Genomic DNA, 10896 nt, shown 5'->3' on the forward strand with positions numbered 1-10896 from the left:
CTACTACTACTACCGCTACTACTGCTACTACTGCTACTTCTACTGCTACTACTGCTACTTCTACTGCTACTACTGCAACTTCTACTGCTAATACTACTACTCCTGCTACTTCTACTGCTAATACTGCTACTCCTACTACTGCTACTACTACTACTGCTACTACTACTACTACTGCTATTACTGCTACTACTGCTACTTCTACTACTGCTACTACTGCTACTACTGCTACTGCTACTACTGCTACTACTGCAACTACTACTTCTACTGCTGCCTCACACTGACCCAAACACACTACCCATACCCAACAGCTGAACTACTTACTGCCTCCCTGCCCAGGAGTCACTAACCCACCAATCACTGACCCCAACACTACTACCCATACCCAACAGCTGAACTACTTACTGCCTCCCTGTCCAGGAGTCACTACCCCACCAATCACTGACCCCAACACTACTACCCATACCCAACAGCTGAACTACTTACTGCCTCCCTGCCCAGGAGTCACTAACCCACCAATCACTGACCCCAACACTACTACCCATACCCAACAGCTGAACTACTTACTGCCTCCCTGCCCAGGAGTCACTAACCCACCAATCACTGACCCCAACACTACTACCCATACCCAACAGCTGAACTACTTACTGCCTCCCTGCCCAGGAGTCACTAACCCACCAATCACTGACCCCAACACTAGCCCCGCCCACAACCCTACCAAATACTGCCCTAACACTACTACCGCCCACTACCCCACCAATCACACAGCCTCCAAAGCAAACCATTTCTCACATCAAGTTCAGCAGGTACAAATGAGAAAACATTCTGAAATGGAAAACAGAAATCATCATTCTAATTGGACAAGTTATTGGACAAGCGTTTTTAAGCCTACAGCACCATGACAGTGGACACACCCATTATTAAGCACACCCATTATTAAGCACACCTTTTGGGTCAGATGAACCCCTCCCCTTCGGCTCACCTTGTTGTAAACACCCCAGGACAGCTCTGTCTCGATCACCATGACGACGATGCCAAACATTCCAAAGATGAGTGCGTAGTCGCTCAGCCTCTTCCTCTTTTCGAACAGCGCCCTCCGGTGGCCCAGTTTATAACCAATATTCTGGTTCTTACGTTTAGAACTAGAAGCCTTGGAGCAGCTCCCCCTCGGCCCTACAGCCCCAACACCTCCTACACCTCCCTGCCTGCTGCCCCCTACCCCCCCTCCTGTGCCCCCGGCACTGCTTAAACCTCCCCTACTCCCCGCCAAGGCGTGGTTCTGATGGTATATTGACATCTGATTGGAGGATGAGTCGGTGATATCATAACCCCTCGCGTACGGCGAGTCCTCTTTTGATGAGATCACTATCTCTGGAGGATTCTGGGTTGGTTGATTGGAGGATGGCAAGGATGAGGAAGTGGGTGGAGCCTCTCTGTCCCGGTCCCGCCCTCCAATGGCAGTTGTGCCGGTAACAGGTGCTGCCCCGCCCTCTTTGGTGTCGCTGCCGCTGTCTGATTCGATGAGGTTGCGTCTGGAGGCGCTGAGGCGACTGAGAGGTTTCATCACGCCGCCTGTGTATTTACAGGAGCTCATGGCGATCTCCGTGAAAGGGTTGCTGTCTCTCCGATGGACCAGCGGGCTGGCCTGGCGGTGCTTACATCCCCTCTCTCTATCCCTGTCCCTCTCTCTCTCCATGGAAGGGGAGTGTGAGGAGTAGAAGAGGGCGTTGTAGACTGGGGAGTTGTCTCCACTCAGGCTGTGCTGGGAACCCAGGCACGAGGACAGAGGGGTGCTGGTGGGGTGAAGGGCATTGGGGAGGGGGGGGCAGGGGTTGACCCCCCACTAAGGACAGAGGCAGTTTGGGGAGGGAGGCCTTGGGCATGTTAGGTGTGGTGGGGGACCCATTCAGCCGGTCCAGGCTGGATCCCCCCCTGTGGTTGGAGTGGTTTGATCCCGGGTAGTTGCCGGTCATGGAGGAGTGGGAGATTCCACTCTGAGGGAGGGGGAACCGCGGGTCCTCGTCCTCACTGCCTCCCAGGAGAGTCAAGCTCAGAGAGGGAGGGGGCTCCATGGTGGGGGGGCAGAGGGCGACAGGCCACTCTCTACCTAATGGAGAGACAGAGGGAGGAAAAGGAGAAAGAAAAATGGAAAGAGAAGTACAGAAAAAACATTAGAATTAGAAGAGAGATGTGGTTTAATTAGGAAACAATGGAGAGAGGAAGGAAGAGAGAGATGGAGGAAGGAAGGCGTGGAAGAGAGGGAGCACATGATGGATGAGAAGTTGAAATTAGTAGAGAACTGATCAGCTTCGGAGAGAATATTGACTTCCCTATTGCACTGAGTCAACTGTCCCTGTCATCCTCACATCTCCCCCTCCCTTTCTCTCTCTCTCTTTCTCTCTCTCTTTCTCCCACCTTCCACCAATCTCTGTCATACTAATGTAATCTGTTCTACATTCAGATAGGAAAGACTATAGCAAATTATCTGGACGTGTACAAGGCAAATCCGATCATTAATTATTATTTTCAAAGTATTTACTTTATTGAGCACACAGTTGAATACTGGTCCCCTAGAATGCATTCTTCTGTTAAATCTGTGTTTACATGTATGCTACAGCTTACACGGCAAGGATCTTTCAATTCACTTTTATTCATTCTTAAACTACCTTCCTAAAATCTCACAGATTATCTCACACCCAAACACCATGCATTCTTTGTCTTTCTCCCCCCCCCCCCTTCCTCCTCCTACCTTCTCTTCCCCTTCTCTGTCCCCCAGGTCAGTCGTGTTGAATCACTGGCTGGATGAAAATAGACCCCCACACTTTTTCTTTTTCATGTTGTCACGGCCATTCCATCATCTTTTGCTTCCCTTCTTCTAGGTGCTAGACCAGCGACAGGTCCTCACAGGAGACAGAGCGCCTTGATTTCTCCAAAATAATTCACTGGTTCCCTTCCTTCCCTCTGTGCTGGATGATTCCTGACCTCAAATCGCCGTTGGAAAATCAATCCGTCTTTATCTCCGTCAGTCCAGGGATCAATGAATTGATATCACGCATATCGATTATTTCAAATGTCCTTAAAAATGAAAGAACTGAATAATATTTCATGATTATATTATGAACCTACTGTTGATATGAAAATCTCCGTCAGCATTCTCACCATATAAAATAACTGAATCGCTAGACTACTCGACATCTACATGCAAACATGCTATGCTAGACGGAGAAAGGTAGCCTATAAATGACAAATATGATTTACTATGCAACTCTTCCTTTACCTCACTCACTCATTCTATCGCTCACACTGTCTCTCCGAATATGTCTCTCTCAACTTCACTCTCTCTCGCTTGCTCTCGCTCTCTGCCTTCCCTCCCTGTAATTCTCATTGGACAGTCACTGGGTAATTATGAAGACAAGAAAAACTACAAATACATTTTTATCAAGCCATCCAGACGTTCTTTCCCGTTGAACCCCATAATAACAACGCGAATATAAATGATATTACGCTATTATGGATCATGATCATATAGGCTAATATTACTACTAGCTTATGTAATGCAACTGTTACATTTGCTCCCAGTTCTCCGGGAAACTGTGTCATATAGCCCACATCCTCTCTGACAGCGTGAGTAATTCATTCGTTCACGGGAGTAGCCTACACACAACTTTGTATTTATTATTTAGTAGCTGGTGAGCATGGGGGAACAGGTATTTTTTTTTTTTACAAAAATAAGTCCTATTTTCTAATATTTTATTTTACTATTTTTTACAATAAACAAAAACATACACAGACAAAAACAATAGACAAGTATTATTTTGACGGGCAGAATTAGACAGCTACAGGTGAAAACCAATAGGCTTTTCGACCTTTAAGCTAATGTCAGCAAAGCTGTCAAATTAAGATAGGCCTAACTGAATGCTGGAAAACGGGTCATTGCTCGACAACAATTCATTGTTCACTAGTAAACAAAGACAACATAGAGAGCTCAATAGTCAAGAGAGTGGGAGATATAGAGGGGCGCGCCTCTGCTAAGTGAGCGGGCGGATGAGGCCGCCTCCGGTAAGTTTCCTGTGGTCTCTGATTGTGGTCACTTACGGCAACTGGAGTCTACCTTCTCGAGGGGTAAATTGTCCGTGGTCAGTCCGATATAAGACATCGCAATCAGGATGAGGGAAATGAAGGTGCTGAGTTTGCAGAGCGACACAGGAGACTTAGAGACGCGTAATAATAGGCCTATTCCCAATCAGAGTTAGACCGAGGAGCGGCTGTTAGCCCACCTATCTGATAGCCAGTGGTGGAAAAAGTACCCAATTGTCATACTTGAGGTAAAGTAAAGAAACCGTCATAGAAAATGACTCAAAAGTCACACAGTAAAAAGCTACTTGAGTAAAAGTCTAAAAGTATTCGGTTTTAAATATACTTAAGTAGTATCAAAGTAAATGCAATTGCTAAAATATACAAAAAGTAAAAGTACAAATCATTTCAAATTCTTTATATTAAGCAAACCAGGCAGCACAATTTTTTATTTTTTATTTACTGATAGCCAGCAGCACACTCCAACACTCAGACATAATTTACAAATGAAGCATTTGTGTTTAGTGAGTCTGCCAGATCAGAGGCAGTAGGGATGACCAGGGATGTTCTCTTGATAAGTGCATAAATTGGACCATTTTTCTGTCCTGCTAAGCATTCAAAATGTAATAAGTACTTTTGGGTGTCAGGGTAAATGAATGGAGTAAAAAGTACATAATTCTCTTCAGGAATTTAGTAAAGTAAAAGTACAAAATATAAATAGCAAAGTACAGATGCCCCAAAAACTACTTAGTATCTACTTTACACCACTGCTGATAGCCTACATCAAGAGTCATAATCAGCCTACATAGTCCTATAGTGCATGATGCTTATGATAGGGCTATAGCCTTCTAGCCTATCATCAGATTGCAGGGCCATTTATATGAAAAACAATAAGCGCTAATATAAATGTTACTAGATTGAGCCATGCTTATAGGCTGATAGGATAGTATAGCCATGGTGTTACAGCCTAGTTTTTCCTTCACATAGGCTACCTCAACCAGCCTTAGGAGTTTTGATGTCATAGCATATTATCTAAGTAATTATCTTATTTTCAATCATGAGCCTATGATTATGCACAGTGTAGGGCTATACACACTCTCATTTGTTTTCCATATTGTGCTTTTTCTTAACAGAATATTAAGCCTATGCGCTCTAACCGGATGAGGGAATAATGTGCGCGTGGAATTGTGTTGTGTAGGAGAAGATTATGAAATGTGACAGCACCTTTTCTCCCTGTAGCCTAATAATCTTCTTTGCGATTAGGGAATATTGCAGATAGTAAAGCGCATCATGTCGTCTGGGGTACGATTCCAACGGATTGCTAAACTATTATGGCACCTGCCATATGTCAACTCTCCTTCCCTGTATCACAGCCAGTGCCTCATCGCCGACCGTAGTCATGGTAATGGAGACGATGGGGGCAAAACTTCCGGACCTTAACAGTGAACTGAACAGTCATGATAATATTAAATGGCAGTTTGTAGACGGGCAGACATGTATGGAGAAATAGAGGAGATGTCACTGAATTCACAGCTTGGGAAAGAGAGAGAGAGAGAGAGAGAGAGGAGAGGGGAAGAGGAGGAGGGAAAGTGCAGGAGTGTGGAGCGAGGATGCTTTGGGGTCGGGGCGACAGGTCACCATGGGAGAGTGGCGGGTCCAGCGATAACGCGACCAAAATAAAAGCCTCGGGGAAAGGTTGAGGGTCACGGGGAGAGAGAGACATCCCAGGAAGAATACAGTGACGTCAAGGGACGCCGCTGTCCATACAACTTTACCAGACAGAGAGAGAGAAACTAGACGGAGACAATCAGTGGTCAGAGGGAGAGGGCAGGCCCAGAAGGAGAGGGCTGGCCCAGAAGGAGAGGGTAGGCCCAGAAGGAGAGGGCAGGCCCAGAAGGAGAGGGCAGGCCCAGAAGGAGAGGGCTGGCCCAGAAGGAGAGGGTAGGCCCAGAAGGAGAGGGTAGGCCCAGAAGGAGAGGGCAGGCCCAGAAGGAGAGGGCAGGCCCAGAAGGAGAGGGCAGGCCCAGAAGGAGAGGGCTGGCCCAGAAGGAGAGGGCTGGCCCAGAAGAGAGGGCTGGCCCAGAGAGAGGTGGGGAGAGGTGAGTGATCAAGAGAGAAATTGGGAAAGACAGAAAGATGGAGGGGGATACCTATGCCCCCCATAAAGGTTAGGGGTCTGCAAGAAAGATGGAGAGATTGGTGTAAAGACCTTGAGAAAAAGTGATTTGGGTGCTTTGTATTGGAAAGGTTAAGCCACACCTCTGAAGCATATGTCACACATGGTGTGAAACAGATGTGACAGAGGAATAATACAACAGATAGAGCAATAATGGTTGGAAAGGCAGTTGCTATGCCAACCCCACAGTATACAGATTCATTCTCCCCCTTCTCTGTCTGTAAAAGCGTGTACAAAGCAACACAGCGTTGTTGTGTTCTAAGGACAGCAAATTACATACGGATTTAGCTACGAAACAGAGAAAGGGGGAGATGGACAGACAGAAGGGAGAGAGATCAGCCCATCCATGGATTCGATCAGCCATAAAACACACACACACATTCGTTCACTCTCCCTCTGTCTCTTTCATTCCTCCAATCTCTCCATCTCTCGTAGTCCCCTCAACCTTTACAAGCGGGATGAGAGGCACAAGTACCCCCCAAACACACACACACACACACAGTGTTGTTTGTGCAAGGCCCGTTCCTTCCTTCCTTCTAACCTTGTCACAGGCCTTAACAACTAACCCTGAATTATCATGTTTGTGTTCCAGAGCCTTTGACTAAGTCGTCATGACGAACAAACAGTGGCACTGAGCAGATGGCCACAGATCAAATGTGAACTGATGAGCAAGTGAAGTATAGGACCTCCTCAATAAAGCACTAGACAGGGCCTCAGTCCATCACAGTCAGTTATAGCTGAGCTCCACAGCTTCCATCATATCCTAATGGTTGTGATTGCATTAGTGGCCTGAGAGCTGTGTGGGCTCACCCAGGGCTTCATACTAATCACTGTATGCAGATGGATCCAGCCACAGCCACAGCCCAGCGTTCTGCTCTCTATCTGATGGCTTAATCAAGTAGAACAGAGAGAGAGAGAGAGAGAGAGACGGAGGAGAGAACAAAGACAGTGAAATGATAGAGAAAATATAAAGAGAGGGAGAGAGAGAAATAGAGGTAGGGAAAATATAGTGAAGGATGAGAGTGAGAGCGGGAGAGAATGGAGGGAGAGAGCTCTCCGTAATGTGTTCCTGCTCCCATCTAAGTGGAGGGCCAGCAGCGCAGAACATCTCACCTTTTAATGAAAGGACACTACATATAACACACACACACACACACACACACACACACACACACACACACACACACACACACACACACACACACACACACACACACTAAAGGCCCTTCCATTCTCATACTGCGTTTTGAGCTAGGTGTCATAGCGTCAGTGAACAGGGAGACACAGTCACAGCTATTTGACAGTATGTCAGTAGTGAATACAGTCCAATTCACAATGATTTAGTGAATAGTAGTCAAGTTACAAAGGGTTTTGTATGCTGATAATGGGATTAATTGATACAGTGGCTATGATACAGTCATAGAAGTCTTCTCTATTGCCAAACTTTGTCAACAGACTCATGCACCAGTTTGAGTATCTGTTTCTTTATTATTCCAGGTTTTTGATCATAAAGCAACACTGATTATTTCTCCCAAAGCAGCTGAATATATTTTGGATGTCCAGTTTGTTCTTGCTACTTGCTGACACAAGCCCACTAATGCAGCTATGATGCAGCCTCACCATGTGCTGCCTGTGTTTGCAGGTTTTATTGTCACGTGGACAAGTACAGTGAAATACCTTTCTTGCTTGCGCTTTCCCAACAATGTAGTAATCAATATCAGTAGTACTATAACAAATAAATAAAAACTCTAGTAGAACAAAAACACACGAGAAATAGAAATAAGAACAAGAGAAAGTAAGTAAGGGATATACACTGAGTATACAAAACATTAAGAACACCTGCTCTTTCCATGATAGTGTGACCAGGTGAATCCAGGTGAACGCTATGATCCCTTATTGATGTCACATGTTAAATCCACTTCAATCAGTGTAGATGAAGGGGAGGAGACAGGTTAAAGAATAATTTTTGAAACCTTGAGACAATTGAGACATAGATTGTGTATGTGTGTCATTCAGAGGGCAAGACAAAAGATTTAAGTGCCTTTGAACAGGGTATGGTAGTAGGTGTCAGGCACACCAACCAGTTTGTGTCAAGAACTGCAACGCTGCTGGGTTTTTCACGCTTAACAGTTTCCCATATCAAGAATGGCCCACCACCCAAAGGACATCCAACCAACTTGACACAACTGTGGGAAGCATTGGAGTCAACATGGGCCAGCATCCCTGTGGAGCGCTTTTGACACCTTGTAGAGTCCTTGCCCTGACGAATTGAGGCTGTTCTGAGGGCCAAAGGGCGTTCCTAATGTTTGTACTCCCTGTAGAAGTGTGAGTGTGTGAGAGAGTGAATATAAGAGGGTGTGTAGGTGTGTATGTTGGGGTGGATCAACCGTTTGAAGTTGAGGTGCCATTGCCATGAGCTGTTGGGGATGTCACATCAGAGGAGTCTGTCACTAATGCTACTTGGAAGTGTCTGAGGAGTTCAGAGGCTAACCAGTATTTTGCAGTGTCAGCGTGAGACAGGAGGAGAGTGTGTGAGCGTACACGGGGGTGGAGTGTGTGTGTGTGTGTATCTGAAAGGGTGTTACATATTCTTACTTAGTCAGCTGTCTGCAACCTTTCGGCTAAGTGACACTGACAGATTCTCTCTCAACCACACACACACACACTCTCTCTCTTTCTCATCCTTCCATCGTTCCTACAAAGTGATCTCTCTCTCATGCTCTTCACCACTGTAGCCATGACTACCATACACACTTTTCTCCTCTCTTATTATTTGCTATTCTTTCTGGTCATTTCTGTCTACTTCTCCCTCTTGTATTCCCTTATTCCCTTCTCTCATTTATTTCCATCTGAGTGCATTGATGAGCCATTCAGTCTGGACTAATATTTCACTCTATCCCCCCAGCTCTCTCATTAGTCACGCCTTCCTCCCCTCTAAAGGTGACTGATTGGATTGGAGAGACTGATTGACAGAATAAATCCACCTGACAGGTCAAGAGATTGTGGTGGAAGTATATTATATAGAACATTTTAAGTAGACCCACACAAGTGCATATAGGCTGGACACAGGAGGTCAGGAAACACACACACATGCACTAAAGGCCTTTTCTTTCTCATACCGCGCTTCGAGGTAGGTGTCCTAGCGTCAGTGACCAGACAAAGTGAACAGATAAACACACACACACAGAGCAGCTTGATAGAGCAGACGGACTCGCCAACAGAGCATTTTTATAATTGTTTTATGTGTAATGAATTCAAATCAAACCAAATAGGGCTTCATAACACGGCTTAATCTGGTTTACTGATGTAATACGCAGAAAACAAGGTACTCATAAAACAGGTTGTTAAGCATGACTAACAGGTCATCTGGGACTGATGCATACTGACATACACACGGACAGACGTACACACACCCTCTGGGCCTGCAGTCGGTGATAAGGCTTCATCTGGTGGTGAGTGATGGCACTGCAGATCTCTCTTCTGGTCAGACTTTCCACAGACCTAGCCTGACGTTCATTTCACACAGCTCTCCAGACCTAGTGTAACAGTATAGCTTCTGTCTCTCTCCTCGACCCTACCTGGCCCCGAACCAGGCACCCTCTGCACACATAGACAACAGCCACCCTCGAAGCATCATTACCCATTGATCCACAAAAGCCAAGGGGAACAACTACTTCAAGGTCTCAGAGCGAGTGACGTCACCGATTGACATGCTATTAGCCCGCAACCCGCTAACCGTTTCACATCGGTTACACTAGCTTGACAACATTCAGTTCACACAGCTCTTCAGACCTAGCCTGACAACATTCAGTTCACACAGCTCCCCAGGCCTGACAACATTTAGATATTTTCTGTAGGGGCATCAAAGCACCTTCAAAATCTGAGGGGGCACAATGTGCTTGAGGACGCCTGGGGGGTGGGGTCTGGAGGGGGGCTAGGCCAGCGTTTGGAAGTTGGATAATTTTTTATACACCTGAAACAGCTTTTTCCTGCAACCTAGAGACATACTCATGATTCATTCTATGTAAAAAATATATATATATTTGCATATCTAATCATACCTCTTGAGCTGTCTGTATCCTTCAGACTGGTGGTTGTTTTTAAGAAACTAAATATGCTTCTCTGCATCTCTGCTAAAATCTGTGTAAAATATTGAAAGGAATGTCTTACTCAGTAAATTCAGTAATTGTTTTCTTTTCTAAAGTCTATCAATCTTGCCAGCAGGCATGCCAGCTAAATAGACACACCAGCTACTCTAACTTGAACAGCCAGAAATGGCTTCTTGGTAGCTAGTTATGGGGGTGGGAACCTGAGCTAGCTAAAGCCAACTTCATAAAATTGCTAAGTGGCTAGCAGTATTACAGAGAAACAAAACTTGAACCATTATATTTTAAACAGGACAAATCTGAGGGGACATGTGGCCCTTATGTGCATGACGTCTCTGCTCTGGTCACTCACAGCTCCCCCAGGCCTAGCCTGGCAATATTCAGTTCAGCCAGAGCTCTTCTGGTCACTCACAGCGTCCCGGGCCTAGACCGGCAATATTCAGTTCAGCCAGAGCTCTTCTGGTCACTCACAGCGCCCCGGGCCTAGACCGGCAATATTCAGTTCAGCCAGAGCTCTTCTGGTCACTCACAGCGCCCCGGGCC

The 10896-nt window shown here is 45.9% G+C and overlaps 1 protein-coding gene across 1 annotated transcript in view; it reads right to left on the reverse strand.

The window, feature by feature from the left end:
- The window catches only part of kcnn3 (potassium intermediate/small conductance calcium-activated channel, subfamily N, member 3), an 89756-nt gene extending 86303 nt beyond the window's left edge, over positions 1-3453 (reverse strand). The window contains 6 exon segments of the mRNA XM_045718899.1: positions 980-1358; positions 1360-1409; positions 1411-1530; positions 1532-1822; positions 1824-2104; positions 2747-3453. Of these exon segments, the coding sequence (XP_045574855.1) occupies positions 980-1358; positions 1360-1409; positions 1411-1530; positions 1532-1822; positions 1824-2069 (1086 nt within the window). The 5' untranslated portion in view covers positions 2070-2104; positions 2747-3453.
- Between the last annotated feature and the right edge of the window lie 7443 nt (positions 3454-10896).

This window comes from Salmo salar, chromosome ssa05, assembly GCF_905237065.1.
Source record: "Salmo salar chromosome ssa05, Ssal_v3.1, whole genome shotgun sequence".
Taxonomy (NCBI): Eukaryota; Metazoa; Chordata; class Actinopteri; order Salmoniformes; family Salmonidae; genus Salmo; species Salmo salar.